Source organism: Branchiostoma lanceolatum, chromosome 18, assembly GCF_035083965.1.
Source record: "Branchiostoma lanceolatum isolate klBraLanc5 chromosome 18, klBraLanc5.hap2, whole genome shotgun sequence".
In the NCBI taxonomy this organism is placed as follows: Eukaryota; Metazoa; Chordata; class Leptocardii; order Amphioxiformes; family Branchiostomatidae; genus Branchiostoma; species Branchiostoma lanceolatum.
The window spans coordinates 12,569,225-12,592,403 of record NC_089739.1 but is presented as its reverse complement, the minus strand read 5'-3'; the positions used below and the strand labels follow the sequence as shown (position 1 = coordinate 12,592,403).

The window sequence follows — 23,179 nt, the reverse complement described above, 5'->3', positions numbered from 1 at the left end:
TATAAATTCTGCTATCTATTCAAATAGTGTGGAACCTGTGTTTTTTTCATTTAAGAAAAATGCTTGCAAAATTCTATCAGAATTATTTACAATTCTAACACCCTACATATAGATTCTGTGCATTTCCTTTACTTTTCGATACCAAACAAAATTAAAGCATCTCTTTGCAGAAAACAGTTGTATCGTATTTGCGACAAGATTGCGGTGTTTACCAAACAAAAACTATCAAAACAAACAAAAGGATGTTTCAGTACAAACTACAAAACCAGTTATAAAAGATTGTCAAAGCCATTCCACAATATCATCCGTAAGATAAACCGTTCTGTATTGTCTTTGTGGCAAAAAATGCACAAAATTATGGCAAATGCAAAGATATAAAAAATCAAACAAATGATTTTTTTGAAAGGAAATTCATTGCATAATAGGATGTCATTTGTAAAGAATGACTTGAATATCAATCTCAGAATTAGGCAAACTTTTGTGATGTCATTTCATAATTGTACATATGCTTACACTCATCATATTATACAATGACTCATTCCTACAATAAGGTATGATTTGTACATCAAGAAAAAGTTGGTGTTCAGGTATATCGTGGCTGTCTTCGTTTGCACATTGCCAATTTACAAGCTCTAATGTCTCTATCTATGCTGTGAACATTCTTGCGAGCAAATGCAACTTTTATCTTAACGTTCATGTTTTTGTAATTGTGATTAATCTATGACGATCGTAATAGTGCATTTTTTCACTGCGTTCTTCGATACACCAATGACATATACAGTTAACAGTACATGGATGAAAGGTAAATTAGTTTTGTTTACCCTCTTGTTTATTTGTTTGTTTACAAGTGTGACTTGTCTGGCGATGTAATAGTGCATTTCCTTCACCACATTACTGAATGCAGCTATGGCATACTGGTAAAAGTAGACTGGTAAAGTTGTTTTGTTTATCATTGTGTTTATTTGTTTGTTTACAAGTGTTCCTCGTACTGGCTAGTGACGGGACGCGCGGACGCGTTGCTCTAAGATGGCGGCCAGATTGTTTACCCTCGTGTTTATTTGTTTGTTTACAAGTGTTCCTCGTACTGTCTGGTGACGAGACGTGCGGTTTCTGCCAGCTGCTCTAGGATGGTGGACAGACTCAGCACCTGCCTGTGGATGAGTTCCACAACGGACTTCAACTGCTCGCTGCTTCCATCGTACTGTGCGATCGTCAACCGCCCCTCGTCTAACTCAGTCCTCAGCTTCTTCAGCGACTCAAACAGCTCGTACAGATCGCACTCGCGGAGCATCGTCGGGAGGCTCTCCGAGAGATCGAGATCTTCCGAGATGTATCGAAGACGCGTCGGAAACAGCACCGCCCCCTCCATGTCATTTACGGCCCGAACGAAGACCTCCACAGACGTCTTGATGGATTTCGAGTGATGTTCCTCGAAGAGGCCCTGCTTGTAGCCTCGCTGGAAGAGCTTGGAGTTTGACGGCAAGCTGAGGCTTCTTTCCCTGAAGCCGTCAGAGGGGGAAGAGGACATGTCGACGTCTTCTGCTGGCATCGCCACGGACACGGTGGGGATTTGAATCGGAGCGGATGGCGTGCGGGTGTGGGTGCGTTTCTTTTCAGAGGTGTTGCCGGCGTTGGTTGGGGTTGACTGCATCATCAGGGATACTGGTTCCGACTGCATACGGGTAAGCGGCGAGCGAATGTGACGTCGCTCTGGCTCCGGGGAGGAACTGGACGATTCGGCTTCGGAGGCGTTGTCGTCCGAAACGCTGCCGCTACGGCTCTCCTTCTCACTACCGCTGCTCACGCCTTCGAACGTCTCTTTAGCCGACTCCACGATCTTGGTCCCCACGTGGACCTTCCCCATCTTCGTGAGCTGCCTCTTCAGGTCCTCCAGGGCCCGCTTCCCCGCTTTCGTGGGCTGCGCTTTCGTGAAGGCCGTCATGGTGTCGGAGACGGTGTCCAGGACGTTCAGAAGTATCGGCGCGCACTCGTGCAGCCGTTCACGCAGGTTCTGCCCTCCCGTAAGCAGCTTTATGGCGGACAGAATCCCCTCGGAGCACAGGAGGGAGCTCTCGTTTCCCACCTCCTCTAGGAACATGCGGAGAAGCTCTTGTTTGACGGCGGGGACAGCGAAGACAGCTTGAGCCACGTCCGCAGGGCTGCCTCCGTCGATGGCGTCATGAAGAGAGCTCATGTCCTTCATCGGTGTGTCACTAGGTGGCGCTTCCTCCTCAGCCATCTGCAGAGACACAGTTTGTAAGAGGGTTATATATATGATTTGAATAGCTACATGTATTTGAAATTCAGTGTGGTAGAATGGCAAATAAAATATATTTCAAGTTCTACCATCTTTAGTAGCACACATTCATAGTTTACAGTACAAGTTCCTGTAAAAGTGACCACCTCTACATAAGGACCATCTGGCTAATGTAACCTGTTTTTACTGGTCCCTTTTGCTGGACAATTTTTCCATTGACTTTTTTCCATTGACACAAGCATTAAAATAAGAATCCTGTCCATAGTGATCAACTGTCAACATAGACTAGATTTTATCAGTCCCCTGAGTAGTCTTCTTCGGCTGTTTTTATTGCAGTTCATTTTTACAAAAATATATGCATAAGAGTAACGTTAACACTTTATTGACATATGATAGGGTACAAAGATCATTGACCATTGTATAACCCGTCTGGTTGACCAGACACCTGACCAAGATAAGACATGGTAGGTAAACTCTGTTATCTGCAACAGGGCCTGTCGCAAGGCCGGTCGATGGCACTATGAACCCTTTTGTCAATGTTTGAATTAGGAACTGTAAGTACATTTAAGTTCGCATGGCTTTAATTTTGTGCTGGGTAGAAAATGGAGTGTTCGCTGTGGTTTTTAAGTTTGCGTTTGAGACAATATAGTAGACAAGAAGGGCAAAAGATTTGCGGTGGTTTCAAGTTCGCGGCAACAAGCTTACCGCGAAAACCAGGAACATAAATTTATGGCTATATGAACAACATTCCTGTACATGAATGTACATCAAATCCTGAGGCCTGTTCTGTTTGAAAAGTAGTTGTATAAGTCACTGCACGTTGGAGTGTTGACCTGGCACGCCCTCACAATTCTATGTAACCATTTACTCAAGGCCTCCAAGAGAGTGTCAAAGCAGCATTTCAAAGCCTCCAAGACAACCTTGAATTGAAAGGACTTAAGAAAGCTTTAAGTACTGTAACGGGAAAAGCATATAAACCAAACTAAACACAATAAGTGTGGCAATTAAAAATTATTGCCATAGCGAAGGTGTCTAGGTTGACCTTACTTCGCTGTAAAGAAAGTACCAACGTAGCACTCTTAGTTCTGCCATAATATTTGTTCAAAACGCACTTAGAAATCAGAAAGGCATCTGCCTAGCAGATACAGTGTATAGAAAGGCACCACAACTCGAGGAGTTCCTAGCAAATATCGAAAGGTCGGAGCACACTCCCGTTGTAGTGTCCATTCTCTGCCATTTTTGGATAGGTGGGGTGAGAATCTAGGCCAGAAGTTTAAAAATTCGGTTTGCTGGGGCCCCTATGATCATTTTGGTTGTTATTCTAGCTCTGTAGGATGTGTTTTCGAGGAGCTATATATACTGCTGTTTTCCCACACCGCACCCGAGTCCTGAGAAAGAGCGCAGAAATTTCCCAAGATCTTGTCTATCTGTTATTTCTTCGATGTTTGATGATGGGCAACATGAGTGGAAAACTTGATTGTCCATTGTCCTTTAAAATGATACCCATTTATAATGATAGCGCTTTGTTTTTGCAAATCAACATTTTGATTTACATGTACCATACATGTAACTAACTAACTAAACAGACACATTGATTTCAACATGGCACGGAATTAATGTTTTAACGCTTGTTTTCGCAGGGACACTGAGTCATTAGTCTTTTTCTATGAATGGTTTCAATTTGCGAAATTTGCCTCAACAGAAATTGTGTTCACTCATACATATTTCTTTTGACTGCCTAAAGCTTTTAAAATGATGACGCTTATAAATACAATGAGTACCATGGCTGATTTTGTGGGTGAGGTGGGTGGCACTTAACACAATATTTCCCATGTCCTAAGCCCAGCAGTAGGGTTTGGGTTGGCGTTAGGAAGGGCATCAAGACGTAAAAACTCTCAGAGAGTTACGTTACAAAGTGCTGAGATTTGCCAATCTCAAACACTGTGTTGGTAGGGAAATTTCAGAATGTTTGTTCAACGACCCACTAATAATCATATATAATCAGCCGTCAGGTACTCAATCCATTAATGTGTGATTAAACTTTATAGCAATTGTAAAGGGTAATAAACAGGCTTTCTAATGATATTATCACAAAACATAGTGGCATTATTGATAAAGGAACAACAGAGATATGATGAACTGAAGTCATCTTTCCAAACTTTTTGCGTTAAGGCCACACCAATTTATTTTCTTGGTTAACGGAATACAGAATTTTAAAAAAAATTCTAGATTGGAAAAGCAACATGAAAATAGAATCTCAGAGGAAAGTTTGTACTTTGGTGCACACAGTTTCAGGGAGTGAACAGGGTCAGGTGCAAGTTTTCACCCCAGCCTTCTGTTTTCATGATTTTTTGTGTGCTAAAGTTGAAAATAAAAATCCGTTAACCAAGAAATTAAATTGGTGTGGCCTAAGTTTCCAAAATCAGGTTAACAAGTCATACCTTCATTTCAGGCACTCCCCTCAATAAAATATTAGAACATGTCACCTGAGCTTGGCTTGAGTTTTACTAAGCAACCGAACCATCCTTTGTGCTATAACACTCAGCAGTGAAGAAAACTCTTTTTGCAGAGTTCAGCGCTTTTTCAGCGGGGTAACTGTAATCGTGAAGTGGTAATTTAAAAGCAAACACGACTTTTGACCTGTTTGGAAGACTAGTGATTAAACTTTCAGCCACGGTGCACGTGAGGCCTGTCACTGCTGATGATGCATTAACAGCTTAAGGCCACACCAATTTAATTTCTTGGTTAACGGAATTTTAAAAAAAATGCTACATTGGAAAATCAACAGGAAAACAGAATCTCAGATGAAAGTCTGACTTCATTCGGTGCACACAGTTTCAGGGAGTGAACAGGGTCAGGTGCAAGTTTTCACCCCAGCCTTCTGTTTTAATAATGTCCTCGTGCTAAAATATTTTTTTAAATCTGTTAACCAAGAAATCAAATTGGTGTGGCCGAACCCTCAGCCTGCTACGGTAGCAGTTTTTTTTGTTTTGTTTCAAGTCATCCTCATTTGAGGTGAAGCATGATGCTTTTTCAAGTACAGCAGCTTGTGGTAGTGCAATGCGGCTTCGCTACGGCTCGCGTTTTTGACCAATCATCACCGGGTCACGCCTACTCTTCTCGATAAGTGTGTTGGGTTCTTTTACGTGCAGAGGTTTGACGCTTGAGGCTAACACCCGAAGCTCCCTCATACACGGGGCCGCTGGCTTTACGTCACCATCCGAAATGGCGAATGCAATCCCTTACAACATGCCCGAGCTGGAGTCGACCCCTGGATCGAGCTGACGCCCCTAGGATCCACGGAATTTGATACAGTTAAATGGCGCCAATTTGCAATTGGTTATGGAGTAGCAGGGAGTTCTAAGGTTAATATAATTATGTCAAAAGATTTTTGGACCAGTTGTTTGCAACTATCCTAATTCTGTGCAGTCTAGCTACTTATTACACACATGTAGGAAGCTCTATGCATCCAACAGGGGGTTACTCTCACCTCTCAAATAGAAGTACCCCCTGGAATAGAAGTACCCCCCGGACAAATTTTCAAAATGTAATATAAGTACCCCCTGGAATAAAAGTACCCCCCGGAAAATTTCAAAAATCGACAGTCGAGGCTAGGTAAACTGTGTCCATACATGTACAACTGTCACTGTCAGAGGGAAATAAGATAATAAGCAGGTAGGTAACTTATATTTAGTCAATTAAGCCATACCTATTTAGTATATAGATATTGAACAGAATAACTGTCCATAGCTTGTTCAAATCATGATTATCTTCCTCGCCTCTTCGTAAAATATAATAGTAATATTGAAAAATTGGGCATAGGTTCCCCGCTATGACCCCTAACCGGGGGCCACGGTGCTTTCAAATTCAACAAGTGAAAATGTACATGATACATGCTTTTTCAACTTGGAACTTGAAGCAAGTGATCAAAGAAAATTGTTATATCATTTTATTATGACTGACAATCAGTGACATATAACAAAAATCATCAGAGTACTTTTAAAGTTAAATGTACCTGATCATATTTTCTAAAGACATCAACCACAAAAAAAACACAAATATGAACACAGTCCTTCCACAGAAGAAATATGTCTATAAACTTTTGCTCCATAGCGTCGAAAACAAAGTGAGACGCTCGGATTTCGAGTTCCCGCGGTAAATCCCACAATATTGAATAGAGATCGACTGTAAAAGTAGCTCAACGTCACAGACCGCACATACTAAGAAGTTACCCATTACGTGTTGACACTAGGAACCCGCGATGAACCGCCAAAATTGGGAAAATCTTATAATCGATTACATTGTATTTAAAAAAATGAACCCTCTGAAAATAAATATTGCGCTGTGTGTCTATCGTTGCCCAAAAAATATAATATTTCCATGCGTTTACGGTATCATTTTAAAGATCGGTATCCGCACTACGCAATATGTTGCTAGTTTTACTGTCGCCATGCCTGAGAGTGGCGGCCATGTTTCGCGATTTCGCGCTGTTGTTTACCGAATCATATTGGACATATTTCTGCCGTTTTAGAGATTTTGTGGCCTCAAAACACATATCACAAGGGAAGTTAAGTTATGATTGTTGTTTTAACGTGTTACATGTCTTCTGCGAACAAATAATTCTTCCGCCGCGCTGCCGATACTACGGATATAGTGGTCAGGAAATTATTATTCCCTGTGTAGCTTGTAGGCGAGCACCCTACTCCACACGTTTTTGATCAGCGTGCTTTGGTTTACGATGTAAACAGAGACTATCAAAGTTATTTATATGAAAATTGTATTTTAAAATGTCAATGTCGCGTCTTATTTTCCGATTTACTTTGTAGCGTCATAGCGATATGCCGCCAGGATACTTTTCACAGGGCCGTCAAAGCGGCGAGAAAATCAACGCCGGTAGGCCGAAAAATAGCGAATTACGAGCAAAAATACCAGGGAAATATGGGCAGAAAAACCTTAACCAACGATTTTAGAGGGATTCCTGGTTTGCAAAGCCTCAATTTTTCAAAAAATAATAAACGTACCGTCTAAAATAAGAAAGTACAGGGTGGAACTATTGGCGAAAAAAAATAAACGTACCGGTACGTTTATTTGAGAGGTGAGGGTACTGTAAATGCAGAAATGTTTGCGGTGGTTTTATGTTCAAGGTTTTCACGGTAAGCTCTTTGGCAGCGATCTTACAACCACCCTAAACAATTATTCGCCTGTGTTTCTGTAGCGCTACTATTGTTTCAAAAGCGAACTTAAAACAAACGCAAACACCCCATTTTCTCCCTACCGCAAAATTAAAACCACGCAAACTTAAATACATTTACAGTAAGTTGAGTAACTAGACAGTATCTGATCATATGCTATCCTGGGAAGCAGATCCTCTGACAAGCGTACAATTCTGATTGACCACCAATGCTTAACTAGGTCACATGTGTCTTCAAATGTCACGCCTGTCTGTCAGTTGCCCCTCAGGATTCACCTTAGTTAGAATGCCCCCATTTCAACTTGATTCTCTAAAACTCCACACCTTTCTAAAAAAAAAACATTATTCGATGTTTAAACAATAATGCACGCAGACTTTCGTCTAGTGGCAATTAGTTACACCCAAGTCAAACAAGTCGCTGAAGTAGCGTTCAAAGTCTAGTGACCTTCCTGCGACCCGACCTTTACATATTGATGTCATATGACTAGTAAGTTAATGATTGTCAGGTCACAAAGGCTCGACTTACACAACCTGGCGAAACTTTACCCTTAATAAAAACGTTGACCTCCTATTGACCTAGAAGTACAATCACCCTTGCGTGGCCACACATAGTGTAATGGTTACACTACAGGGCTGACCCCAAAGTTATGACTGCCCATAGGAAGCATGTTAAAATACACTGAAACTTCATAAAAGTACTAACCCAAACTTCAATCTTAATAATTCTTCTCCACTGGAAAGTCACAAGGGTCTAGTTGATAGCCATGCAAAGAAAACAGAGGGTTGTACAGCTCAAACTCCGAGGAAAGCTGCCAGTTTCAAAGAAACCCTGTAGACCCAAGATTTCTGATGTATCTAAATGAACCTTTATGCCATGGCGCCAACTAAAATGACAAACTTCAAACAAATTTTAACCAAAATGCAAAAGCTCATGATCAGACCGTACCTGTTTCTTCTTACCAAAAACATCTCCAGATTGGCCCAAAATTTTCAAAGAAAAGAAGAATTTTCTAGGATTTTAGGTGGTGCTATAATCGTATTCCCATTTTGAGCCCTCCACTGCGCAACGCAACTTTGGGGTTAGCCCTGTATGTATGATGTAGGGTGTTTGGCCCAGAGCCCAGAGGTCCTGGGTTCGAATGCCCAAGATAACCACTTAGACGACCAATTAAATCTGGTCTACGTGGACAGGTGGTCGCCATAGGATTCTTAGTCTTATGCTTCTTGTGTCAATGGAAAATGACGGCTAAGGGACCACAAAAAAGTGGTGGTCTTTATATAGAGGTTACTTACTAGCCACTTGTACAGGTTTGACTGTACTTAAGTTTAGGAGACCAATAAATAACAATCTTCTTTACGCGAAGGAGGGGTTACAGTGGCAATCTAATACCACTTCCTCAGATTACCTTTTATTGATTTATATCTTCAGCAATCTTCTTCAAATGGCTCCCAAGCCTACATCGTATTAAATTACGGTGTCATTTCTTACGACTTACTTTTTGTGGATTTCATTGACAATGACAATACAACAGAAGCCATATTGTCTCATAGTATAATGTTTAACAGGAATATGGTGTGACAATTCTACTCTAAGACATGTTAACGTTCCTACCAGGATTTGTGAATTGGGATTCACCCACTCAGGCACTCAAGATTGATCCCGATTTGCGAATCCTGGTATGAATGGCATCTACTTACTTTTCATGACGTTTCTTGAGCCAACAAACAATAAACCAATACCATAGCACTGCCCACCTCCTTCAAATCTTAGAATTATATGTGAGTCACGACACCAGCAATAGCTGCCTATGTCGCACATGTATTGTACTGTTGCAATTCTATGAAAATCAAAGTAAGATAAAATTTGTGATGTGAACTAAAAATGTGAACTAAAAATGCAAAAATGTACAGACCTGCACCCGATTTGTTATTGGTTGAACTGTTGATTTTGATTGACAACTGGGATCGTTCTATTATGTTCTCTAACTCTAAGGAGGGCCTGTATGGGGGGGTCCCGACAACGCTCTAAGCTAAATTTTGACGGCCAACTACGTATTACGCTAAATTCAGGACGCCTCTCTACGCTCCACGCTAAATTATGAAGCAAAATTAGGGGGAATATTAAGTTCGCGCTGAAATGGGTCACGCTGTATAACCACCATTCGGCGTAACACACCAGGAATGAAAATGGTAGTAATCGTCCAAAAAAGGGGGAATATTTCATCAGAGCATGTGGAGAGCCATTGTAGTACAGCTTTGGTTACAAATGACAAATTCGTCCAACCTTTGGCAAATTATTCAACCTTTTTAGCAACTTACGGAATCGAGAATAGACAACAATTCTTACGCATCAAACCTTTGAAAAACTTTTCATCCTGTCCATCGTCGATTAATGAAAGAACAACAAAAAGTCTCAGAACCTACTTCTTTCCTGTTGAAGAGGAACAGCAGTTGTCGACACAGGCTGACCTCAGGAGGATTCAACAGCGCTCTGCGCTGGTCTTTGATCAGGATTAATAATAGCGAAGGGGAAAGAATGCGGTCCTTCCAGTCAGCAAGACAACTACATTTATGGCCCATTGGCTCTGGGGCATTATAACTTCTATCTATCTTCTATTCTATCTTCTATCTTCTAACTTTATTCTAAAAGAAGGTTCAATTTATACATTGACTGAACACCCTTACTACATGTTGGTCTGCAGCTAGCTATCTACTACCATTATCATCATCATCAGGCTTAAATCCCTTGCTCTTAAAGAGGCCCCCTAGGCCCGTCTCCATTTTTAGCCAAGCGGCTCTGCCGCGCACTAGCAAAAGTGTCAAACTTCTTAAAACAAGATTTTGGGAACGAGTTCGGCGGATTGTTCCATTGTATAAAAGGGGGGGATAGCAAAACAAAAACAGACTGCGCACTCGTTTGTGACTTATAGAGCAAGGTTAGAAAAGTTTGACAACGCTTTACGCACAATTCATCAAGTACTTTTTACGCTAAATTCCAGGTAGCTACTAAACATTACGTACAATTAAAGTGGTCAATAACGTTCAACGCAAAATACGCAGATTACGCTCTACGTTGAATTGGAGTGGTCGGCAACGCTCTACTTAAAATGAAAACGGCTCATTACGCTCTTCGTATAAGGGCATGCAGCCCCCTGTAAGAAGTAGACAGGACTTCAATAAAAATCGGATTTTGATATTCTAACTTCATACCATGTCCTTGTTAGTACAAAATGAATCAATCAAACTGATTACTCATGAAAGAATTTATCCATTCATTTTGCAATTACATGATACAGTCAAACCTGTCTATAGCGGTCACTCAAGGGACTGGCCAAAACTGGCCGCTAAGGACAGGTGGCCGCTATGGAGAAAATGTCGAGTAATTGACCACGAGTGACACATATTTTCAGTACCCACTGAGATACATTTAATCACCGTACAGTACACATGTAAACATTGCATAGGTAAGTCAAATTTTAGAAAGTCGATTGTTGTTCTTTTACTTCTATTACGGGCTTGAAAAAAGAATTATTGTATCTGCCAACTCTAAAACCCATGGCTTGCTCGACCTTCATGTCTGAACAGACCAGCATCGCCATACTCTACTCTTGATCCTTCGTGACTGCTTCGCTGCAGGCACACGCGTCACCAACGAGTTTTTATCATATGAAACAAAGTCCTTCGCAGCAAAATGCCACCTAGTTCGTTAAGAACAAAATACATGTTGCCACTTACTGTTCGTTTTCGACCGGTTTGAAACATAAAATTGTGGCGATAGTTTTCCTTAGTCTTTTGTTGTTTCGCTTCCCGCTTGTCATTATCAGCTTCTACCATTATGCTAATAGGGTACTCAGTAGAAGGTCGCTCTTTTGATGGCTTTTTTTTCCAGAAAATTGCAATAGCCCAAATTTTACATCATATTAGTGTTATTCCTATTTATTTTGAAGCTTTTGGTAAAGTAATCATTCTCAGTGATACTTTGCAGCAAAATAAATTTAGCGCATTATACTTCCGAAACAGTGGTGTCTTCCGTTGACCTTTGTGCTGCTGACTATCAGCACCATTTTAAAAATCGCGCGAAACACGTTTTGACTTTGAGCACCGTGGAAAACGGATATTGGGCCGGCATTCAAACATTTCCCGAACTTACCGCATCAGCTACATGTGCGAGTTGTATTTTCCAAAAAGCTGCCGTAATATTTGTCCAGTCGAAATGCACAGAAATGGTCAATTTTGCTACGATGTACAAACGCAAGCCATGTGAAGAAAATTATACTGACTTCGCGTCAAACCATATGCATGAATTTTCTAACAAAGATAAAACATTCTGGTTTTCTTTATTATCATCCTATCCAGTTGAGTCCACATAAATTTGATAACTGCGTGAAAAAATGAAGATTTTGAACCCGGCGTGCGGTGGCGATGCGGCTTCTACCGGCGCGCCGTGACCGTTACCGACAGTGTTACTGTACTCGAGGGACTGACAATCGTCTGGCCGCGACCGCGTTGGACAGGTGGCTGCTATAGCCTAATTCTTAATGCTTTATGTCAATGGGAAAAATCCAAGGGACCGACAAAAAGTGACCACTATGGGCAGGTGGCCGCTATGCAAAGGTGACCGCTAATACAGGTTTGACTGTAATTTATGAATCATATTACACCTGGACGTCAAATCTTCCTTGACATATTGTCTAAAAGGTTTCTGTGGGGGGGGGGGCAAAATCTTCCTGTATTGTTATTAATAATTCCATTGCATTTTTTCCTCATCAGTGAATGCAGCATGTCCCATGGTTGTAATATAACTATAAGAGAACTTCAGTGGGTTCTGAATAATTGAAATTTCTGACATTATCTCATTTTACAGTAGTCTGCTATATACTATATCATGTACCATGGTATCCCTTACACAATACCATATATGGTCAGGGATGCCATATAAGGAAAAGGCTTTGGAATCTGAAAAGAAAAAAGAAATCATATTCGTCCTCTATTGGCAAAAGTCAGTATATTGGTAGATAATAAGTGACAAGGAAATTGCATATTTAATGGTCTTGGCTGACACTATCATGTATAAATTGATGTCTTTTCCGCTCAAGGTCATTTGTTCATTAATCGCATCGCCTTTTCCAATTTCTCTCAGACATCGTGCAATCTGCCTGTCAATCAATTTCCCTGGGCAACCTTTGACCTCTCCACCTGGCAACATTGGACCTTGAGCGGAAAACATGTCGTGCCAATGGACTGTCAATCATTTTTGATGTCTGCACTGAGCTGACCTGGGAACATTCACAATTTGTTACAATAGAAGGATTTCAAACTCAACTGACATTTCATTTTAAATGGGCTATACTTGTGACAAAATGTCATGAAGAATGGGGATTATATTAAACTAAATCTCATTGCTAGTACTGAAAATGTTGAATACTAGTAGGACCTCAAATCTGTATTACTTTAATAAATCTATTCACCCTCCTTGCTCTAACCAGTATAATACAAATGTTGTATAACAGTGGGGTATTTTGGGAACATTATATCCAAGGATTGACGTGTTCAAAAATTCATTCTTTTCGAGAACCATAATGCAACTCGTTGTCATCAAGTACTGTAGGAGCATCCTCACTTAAGTAAAATAGCTTTAAAGAACGGCTGCAGTCAGATGTGCAAAGACTAGGTGTAACAGACCGTTCGGTGTAATATAACCAGCTGCTGCCGCGCCGCGTGCCTGCAATTTAGTGCAAAGCTGGTGTGTTACGCCGAATGGCGGTTATACCGGCTATATAGATACAGATACAGACATACCTTACATACTATACTGTACACCAGAATTGTTTCAACCGTGAAGTCAAAACACCAGGAAAACCTCCTTGTCTTTGAAACAAATAAAACCACCTAAAAAGTACATGAATCTACAGTATATACTCCAGTGATATTGTCAATGGACCATTTCCTTTCAAAACATTTACCAAGTGTTTACTGTGTAAATAGAACTATTCTGTCCCTTCTTTTGACTTGACTTTGTTGACAACAATAACATGTGGTTGCTAATTATTTAAAGGTCCTCATGTCGTGCACGGTACATTAACTAGATTGACACACTGACCACACCCCATGGCTACATGCGGATACACAAGAACAAAAATCAAGGCTTAGAAGTTACTGTAAATGCAGAAATGTTCACGGTGGTTTTATGTTCACGGTTCTCAGGGCGACCGTTTCACCGCGAACTTAAAACCACCGTGAACATTTTTGTCCAAAACTGTAGCAGTATGTGAGTATAGCGCTGCCACAAGCTTAAAACCACCGCAAACACTCCATTTCGCCTTAGCGCGAAATAAAAACCATGCAAAGTTAAATGCATTTACAGTAACTTAGAACTTAGCATCTGGAAAAAAACAACCCCCTCCCCCCTTTAACAAGATCTAGAAATACTGCATATCTTGAAATGGTTAAAATGATTATATTTATGTTTGAATTTTTTGCAGTGACTTCTCCACTACAATATCACCATACCACAAAAAATACATATTTTCTGTCAGTTAACACTGGGTCTAAAACAAAAAAAAGTCATTTTAAAAAGTTTGAAAAAAACCGTTCAATTCTACCTACAACAGGAATCATACAAATACACCTGTCTTTATACAAAAAGTAATGCAAGAATAATATTAAGTATACAAAATACTATAATCAAAAGTTAGCTTTTATGATTTCTATGCAGTACCATTCAGTAGACCATCTGGGTCATGGAAATATAATATCCCTTTTTACGACCACGGCTTGTCAATACCATTGCAAAATTGATCACGTTAAGTCAGGGTCCATTGCGGATATCTGTTTTTCCACTGGACAAAATCAATAAAACGTTCTCAGAAATAAAATTTGGCAGCCCTGTTCTTTTCCAATAACAATACATGATAATATCAATTTTTCAACAACAAAAAATTGTGGACTACATTGACAATGTATGTGTAAGGTATATACTACATGAATACTAAATATTTTTTGCGTTTCGGTGCTTTCGCACCGAAACGCAATGTCCTGGCTTTTACCTTCAAGCATGCATGCTTGGTTCAACACTGTGTCGCACACAATAAGACCTTATATGGCAATACGTTCTCAAATCCTTGTATAGCCGTTGCCTTATATGGCAAGAGAGCAGGAAAAGGCAGGCACGCCAGATTTGCATGTGACACAGGACGGCGACCGCATGTAAATGCTACAACTGTTCGGAAATATCATTGCATTGTGGTTTCGGACTTTGATATCCTGAAAAATGACCATATTACATCTATTCCACAAGATTGCAGAAGAAAAAAAATGATTTCGTGAAGAAAACGAGCAAAAATCGGCATAAATGATACCATATAGTGAGGTTATAGCATTACGTCCAGAGTAAATAGTTACGTACTGCAGCTTGGCCGATCTGGCAACGCCAAGCACTTCGGACCCAGAAGATCCGGGTTCGTCTCCGTGCATGGATTTTTTTTCTTTTTAGATATTGAATATCAAAAATATATATTGATATTATATTAATCTATCAATATCATATTTATGAATATCATTTTTTTCATTAATAAATAAAGAAATATTTTATATTTGTTATTTTTAAATATTCATTTAATATATACAAGGCCTTTGTCTTATGAACAGGACTTCATAGATTCCAAACCCGGCATTCGAATTTTTCTGTTCATTGTAATGGAAAATACCGTGCAGCGGCTCCTATGCGCGGTAAGATGATTCTTGCAAAACACTCGCCACTAAACTTCTATCCCCGATGTAAACAGAGGCTCTTGATGTTGTTTGCAAAACAGCGATTCTTTGTTACAGTAGCAAATGCTCCATTGCTCAGTATCGACTTCATTCAGACAACACGGACGTGGAAAGTGGCGCCCCTCGGCACAAAACTATGGGAATTTTCATATGGGAGTTCGCTTCAGCGGGAGTTTTGTTTTTGTTTTGACGGATAAAACGCGAAAACCCACGCCGCTTTCGGCACACTTCCGGGTTCATTGATCGCTAAAATTACGCAAAAGCCACCATCAATCGGCAAATAAATGTATGCTTTCCCGAAAACATCTTTTGGTTTTACATTTTCTTCACCATAATGTTGCTATGTAGTCGATAAAACCGCGTTTTTATTGCGTTTTCATGTGTAACATTTCAGACAAAGAAAAAACTTAGACCGCGATTCTGCTGCCCCATGATGCACTTCGTCTGCAATATTCCCGCCTTCAGCTGCAGCAATAACCAATCAGAGACGCGTAATGCGATCATGTGATGATGATTACGTAACACGCGAAATGCATCTTGGGGCAGCAGGATTTGAACAATATGGCGGCGGGTGATCGAAAATGAAATGATTTCGTCAATGCAACGCTGTATTTTGCGGCATAAATGCCGAGAGACGAACTTTTATTTTTATCTCAAAATGCGTTTTACACGTTTGTCTTTGACTAGCCCGGTAGAAATCAAGCGGATCGTCGTCTGGTCCTTCAATATCAAGGGAGTTTGTCAGATATCCTGGCGCGAGGTTCTCAGCAGCGTGACGTTTAAACTTCAAAACGTTTTACTCAAAATTTGAGCGGAGTAGAGGGTTTAGTGTTGACCCCAAATAATGGTAATGTTTTCCCGAAAATTCCTTGAAAATGGAACGATTAAGAAAGACACCAGGACTTCATAGCGTGCCGAATACCGGGGCGTGGTCACATCTTGGAGACGCGCCGAGCGGCAGATGGGGGGTGCGCACTTTATTAAGGTTTTTCTGTGAAGTATCTCAGCTGGCGTGATTGGGGTTGCGGTGAAGCCCAAATCGGGGGTGCGCACTTTATTTGGGGTGCGTCCTTTATTAGAAGAAATACGGTAGCTGTTGATTTGTTTGACATTTGGTAGTCATTTTAGATAGAACCTTAGCTGTTATGAACTTCTATTTCACTTAATTACCATAGTGCTGATGATTCAATGGTGCTTTTTCAAATTTTATGTTTTATTGCGTGCCATGTACATAATTACATTGATAGCTTTTATAATGAGCCTATTATACATTTTACAAATAAGCACAAGTTGTAGGCCAAGACCAGCTTTTTCAAAAGCACTTAAGTTAAGTGACGTAACTTCAAAATTGCTTTCCCCAATCTGCCTTTCTCTATTAAAACAGTACTCATTTCCCAAAATGACAATTTTTCTTATAGACTGAACAGCCCTTGAGTGACTTCCTCTGGCAGATTTTACTTCAAGTAAAGGGCAAAGACAATTCACACTTATAAACGTAGCCGAAACGCCAGCTTTTTTTAAAAGCTCTTGTTTTATTATTTATTCTTTATTCATGAATCTTTAGGGTGGTCCCTTCAGTCTAAAACTGATTTCTACACAATACAATACTTTATGTCATAACTGTATGGGCCTGATACGGGTGTTCCGGACCGTGTCATAACTATATATCCGTATCACATAGGGTTCCGGAGTTGTATCACACAGGCTTCCATAGAATATTTCGAATGCATTTCGAGCGTGCCGGTTACACCGCCGTCGAAAATTTGAATACCGGATTCAGATCTAGAGGTTGGAATCAAATGTTGTTACAGTTTTTTGTTTTCGAGAACACAAAACTCCCTCAACTTCTGGCGCAATTCCACATTAAAATGTGTTTTCTCTTGGGTGGGTATGACATAAATAAAATACAACACGGTGTATTCCGCATTGCCCTCGGTCCCAGCCCTCCCGCGGGTCAGATTGCGGTCGGGCTGGGACCTTGGGTGATACGGAAATTACCCCGTGTTGTATTCTATATGTACAAAAAGACATGTACTTTAGTACACTGTCAGTGTTTACAAGTAGCTTTTTCCTCAAGTACTTATACCTGAAGTTATACCATACATGTATATATTCAGCTCAAGGACAGATTTTAGCATTTCAGAACAACAAAAAAATCTTGGAAAAATGCCCTACTTTACTCTTTACAGTACACCGACCCACTTCTTATGTAAGACCATACTCTAGACTCTGACCCTTATTGACCTTGAGACCTAAAAATAATGTCTACATTAAATACGGGACACACTCACAAACAGTTGCAGGGACCATTCAGATTCACTGGACACGGTGGACAGATAAGATTTCACTTTTTGGGATGCTCCAAATGAAGACACTGTTAGGAAAACTGAGCGTTGTCCTAAATAACCATGGCCTCATACCTGAGGGTCTGAATGGGGGGTCCCGACAACTCTTTACGCTGAAATCGGAAGAACCCCAAACGCATTACAGTACACTAAAACTAAAGATGACGATCGCGCAAAGTTTGGCCGCCCCTTTACGGATCACGTGAATATGGCAGCTTTCCCTACGAATTACGGGGAAAAAATAGGCTACCTGACCCTTACGGAGCTTCGGAGAAGAGCATACAGACCCTCAAATACCTGAGCTCTAGAGCGGTACCGTTAACCTACATTAATGGAAAGGTTGACTACCTATATAGTAAACAAACCTTAGTCTGTCTAGTCTACAAAACTTACCATCTGTTACTTCAATCTTAGACTAGAGTCTTTTTCTAGAGATGTTCCTGTATACTTTGGTCCTTTGTACAATTCACTGGTGGTTGTTCTATATCTGTATCTGTATTAACCGGTATAACCGCCCTAAACCGCATAAAACACTAGCTACGCAGGCATGCGGCGCGACAGAATGGTTCACCGTTGGATTCAAAAACATGTGTACTTATTACTTATCCTCCCTGGCTACGCTTGTTGTTCTACATTTTCCGAATTCCAAAACAAATCTCAGTTTCAAAAACATGTTTTTCCATTTCGGCTTCTATTGGCAAATAGCTACAAGTAAGCCTTTCTCACGGTTTTACAGTTTAAAATATCACAAATCCCACAGGTGTGATTATTGCTATACAGGGTCACTTTGTTAATACATTTAAGTCTCAAGGACGAAATTACTGTTAAGGAAAAAATCCCTAGAATTTAGTAGTCCTTGAAACGTCATTCTCACAAAAGATTAAATGTTTACTCCAAAATTTAATGAACAAAAACAAAATTCTTTTGCACTTATGTTACGTATTTGGGCATTGGTCAATAACGAAACGACCTTTGCAGTAAAGCGCAAGACTGCGTAGAATTTTGACTGAGTTCGTAGAATCAGCGACCTTTTCACAAATTAACAACTTGTAAACAAGGTTAGAAGTGGCTTTACTCAGTTTACTAATATGCTAAGAGAAGCAATTTTCCATAAATAACATTGAAATATGATATCAGTTTAGCAATAATATTTTCTTCATGTGTATATACTGCTTGGGTACATTATACATGATTGATAGAATAACATTTATACTGTACTTAGAAATCTGAGGCGTTCCTAGAATCCTTCAGATTTAGAGCCAGATTAGCTGTGATTGGTTGATACTGAATCAAAGCCAACCAATCAATCAATCAATCAACCAATCAAAACATCTATCTTACCAAGTAATCTATGAAAAACATTTGCTGTGCACTGATTGGGCTCTTGTAAATAATGAAATGGCCTTGAAAGTTGAAAGGAGTTCCTAGAACACTTCAGATTTAGAGCCAGATTAGCTGTGATTGGTTGAAACTAAATCAAATCCAACCAATCAATCAATCAATCAATCAATCAACCAATCAAAACATTTATCTTACCAAGTAATCTATGAAAAACATTTGCTGTGCACTGATTGGTCTCTTGTAAATAAGGAAATGGCCTTGAAAGTTATTCTTCAGTAGAATTCTGGCTAAGTTCCTAGAATACGTTACAGTACTTAGTGACCACTTTTGATTGGTCTGAATGACTTGGATAAACATTTTGAAAGTTGAGCAAAGGGCTTGACTGTTGCTTAACCTTGAGGTTTTAACCTTCTCCCTGCTGCTTAACCCTGTAACCAAAACAAATTTAGTGCCAAACAGCTACCTTGGCAGGCTTGAAGGTTAAAAAAACAACACAGCCCACAGCATAAACATACATGAATATGTGACCCAGTCTGCAATGATAGTATCAGTAAGGGCGCGGAATGATGCAACTCTGACTTTCTCTGGCAAAGTTCCAAGCTCCATGCTTGAGAGGGTATGGAGAGGGAAGGGGTATTAAATGAAGGGAAAAAGCCTGGAGAACGTCAGGGGGTATAATTTCAAAAGTCATCTTTGACAGAAATCTACTTTAGTTTAACCCTCCTATTATCTTTTTTGGGGGGGGGAGAAAAGTTATTTTTACATTTTCTCCATCTAATCTTCTTTGGCTAGGACAAAGTCTTCATTTGACGTTTCGGTCGTATTTGATGATCACCAGAAAGCGGGTGAATCTCAAAACCGCCCAGAGTTGAGCATATTTTCCCCTGATAATCTAACGTATCACATTGAATGGGACTTACTGAGCTGTGAATGCCGAAAGATCCCTACTAATTGTCCCATAATCGAGAGAATACAGGGCGTAGCACTGTCAAAAATGTTATTTAGAAGTCGCAAACATGTCGAACAACATTCTTGCTGTACGACAGGTATATTTGTGGGGTGTTGAAATCTGAGTTTAGAACTAATAAGTATTAAAACACAAGATGCGAGTATATACAGACTCCTGCCTCCCAGGGATCGAACCCGGGCCCACCAGTCCAACGGCCGCATGCCATAACAGCTAGGCTAAATTCCGGACCAGTTAGACTGGTCAATTTGTGGCACTTGAACCCCACTGTTACAGTAAATTCATTCCCTCAGACTATTACCAGTATGTTAAACTCGGATGGTAAAGATATGGCTGGAAAATTGCTGAACATGAGTTTAGGTACAGAGCACAGTCAGCACTAATTTCCTTTGCAATGCCAGAAACAACAATACTAAAATTTGACTAACAAAACCCATAATTACAACTAAGCCCTAAGTGGCCTAACAACCCGTTGTAAACGTGCGATTATGCTATTGTTGTGCAAAACGAACATATCTATTGTTCTCAAAGGACACTTGTCAAACCAAGGAGGTTAAATATACAAGGAGAACGGACGGGATTAACACCCCGCTGTGCGCTATTGTACTGACCCGCCAAACCCCGGGGCTATCTATTGTTTCCGCCCTCCGGCGGCGCTCCTTTGTTCTGGCAAGTGCCCCTCAGGCATTGGCGGCAAAACCATTCAAATTCTATGCTAATGAGCCCGATCGTGACGTCAAGCCCTCCGATGCTGGCCCGAGCGACTAGCAAGAAGCCAGCAGTTTCCGAGGATTACCTTATTTGGGAAGCGAATGTGACTTGCGCAGACGGCATTATTGCCGAGAGTGGACTGAGGCGGCCATTTTGGTATGTCTTTCATCGCTGTGCGAGAAAGATGGGTGTGTTTACAGGCTTTTTTGTAGCTGTGCATGGAATGTTTTGGCTCAAAAATATGAAGAATATTCTGTGTTAGATGCCTTTATAAAAATATTATAACAGTTTCCCCACCAAAACCGAAGGTTTTCTAGGATAGTTCATAACTTTGGTGTTCCATTGTAATATTTTTTGTTGTTCGACTCCGTCAAGTTTTCTTCGACTCTTCGCAAGACTTTTGCACTATTTTTGTGTAAGTCTGGTCTCTGTGGATTTCATTTGTAGTCATAGGCATGGTTTGGAGCAAAGTATTAGCCACAGGGAATTGTATACACGGCATTATGATTGTTATGTCACCCCGGAATGTGTTCAAACATTGAATCAAACCAATGTGGTTAAATAAAGATAATCGCCACGCTTTCCAGTTTTACTTTTACTAGTATTTATTCGATCTTATAGACAACCTCGACTTGACCTATATACGTCTATCCGTCCTGCGTTCTTGTATGTTTACCCGTATACTGCACACGTATTTGACCGCTGGCGGCAACGGGGTTTGTATTTGCCTGCTCTGTCGGATTGTCGCTATCGCTACACGCTTCTTCGTGCCCTATTTCGCTAAAATTGTCCTAAAAATCGCTGGATTTCAAAGTCACTCCACTCAAAATCGTCATCTCCTGGGAGGGTCATCTTGTGAAAACAGACTGTGAACAAAGACCCAAGCCAGCGCGGGTGATGCAAATTGGGGGTAATTAGCACCTTGACGCGAAGTTGTTGAAACGCACTCTCCTGAAAGAAGGCAAATTGTGTCCTTTCTCCTTGTATATTTAACCTCCTTTGGTTAAATCTTTTCTAATCTTTTTCACCTCCTTATTGTTTCAAAACTTTTTCTTTTTTGTTTATTCCCTTAGCCTGTATTTTCTTGGCTTTTCAAAATGTATATTTGATAATTATACATGTATTCGTTGATACATGTACCTCTAGGACATACAATGTCATGTGCTTATGCAACTTGTTTTGCAAGTTGGAAGGTTTGACCTACATTTGAACACATCTGGTAACTGTATCTTTGCGTGACAAGCCAACAACAATGTTGAACTGTCTTGGAACAATGCAAAACTTGTAGAAAATTTACAAACCTGAAATATGCCTGTATGCAAATTAGGAACAAGCTCTGAAAATCATTTTTGCTATGTAAATTACTATTCCCAAAGGTTTATTAAAATACCTTGAGGAAACAGTGATTTTCTGCATTTTGTCAGGTCATACTTTTCTAATTATGATAGAAAAATATATCTAACTGTAGTAACTCAATGTTGCATTTGCAATAATTAAATGACATTGATTTCTTTGGTTTAATGAAGTTAACACAAGGAAAACGAGGGAAAACTTACCGGCATTTCTTCAGATTCCATTTCCGTGTCTAAGAAAGGGGAGGGGTCGCTGAGGAACCCACTTTCCTCAAGACTTCTCAGTCTGTCTTCCCCGGCTTTGATCCGCTTCCGTATCGGGGAAGGCGGCGGGTCGCTGCTGCCCTTCCTTCGGGCGACCACGGGAGGGGGCCCGCCGACGCTCTGGACATGCACGGTGGCTGTAGACGTTCCCTGGGGTTCCATGTTTCGTGACTAGACTCTGGCGTTTATCTCATCACGTCAAGACCGGCTGTTTTTCAGCTGTCGACATTTATGATCAAGAGATTAGACAAAGAAACGCCAGGCAAACATTGAAACGGTTTGGCACAAATAAATCACCCAATGACTCAGCACTGACATAACATGTAAATTTAACATGCTTCCAACTTTGACAAAATATATTTTTAACAGTAAATTCTAAGCTGTCTTATGATCATAAGCTTTATGAAGAGACATACTACAGCGGTAAAAATTGGGAGGGGCACACCCACATATGACAAGGACCGGTTCCACACGTGAGATCTAGATCTGTCATACACATGCGGAAGTCGAAAAAGGGGGAGGGGGGCGTTGTTACATTGAACGGGAATAACGTACGGACTCACCTTTTGAGTTGTCTCAAACTAGGCGATGTCTTCCGAATGAATGGTGGGAGAACGTCGAGAAGTTTTAACCGCCTGCTGTAATGCACACTTCCCCAAACAACACACAAACAAGACAAATGACCGGAGTGTGTTGTGACCTGCGCTCGAAGCCCAGTGACATCTATGGGAACGTTTCAAATCCCTTAACGGGAGGAACGATTTCTAAAAACACCTACGGTCCTTTACAACACATGATAATTATCTATCAAAATAATCACCAAAATACCACGTACAAAGCAATTATACTCATTGAAAACTTAGAATATATATTCATTATCTCCAACCTATGTCAAATAGATGCAATTATACTTGTAAAATGTGAATAATTTGAGCTAACATACATAAAATCTGTAAAATCATTCCTGTAAGATTACTGAGT

General features: G+C 40.4%; 1 protein-coding gene across 1 annotated transcript; it reads right to left on the bottom strand.

The window, feature by feature from the left end:
• Positions 1-960: 960 nt before the first annotated feature.
• Positions 961-22,857, bottom strand: LOC136424155 (uncharacterized). The gene is made up of 3 exons (XM_066412642.1): positions 22,762-22,857; positions 22,139-22,417; positions 961-2,239 (listed from the first exon to the last, which is right to left on the bottom strand). The coding sequence occupies exons 2-3, from the start codon at positions 22,358-22,360 to the stop codon at positions 1,067-1,069; spliced, it is 1,395 nt and encodes a 464-aa protein (XP_066268739.1). The 5' UTR covers positions 22,361-22,417; positions 22,762-22,857; the 3' UTR covers positions 961-1,066.
• Between the last annotated feature and the right edge of the window lie 322 nt (positions 22,858-23,179).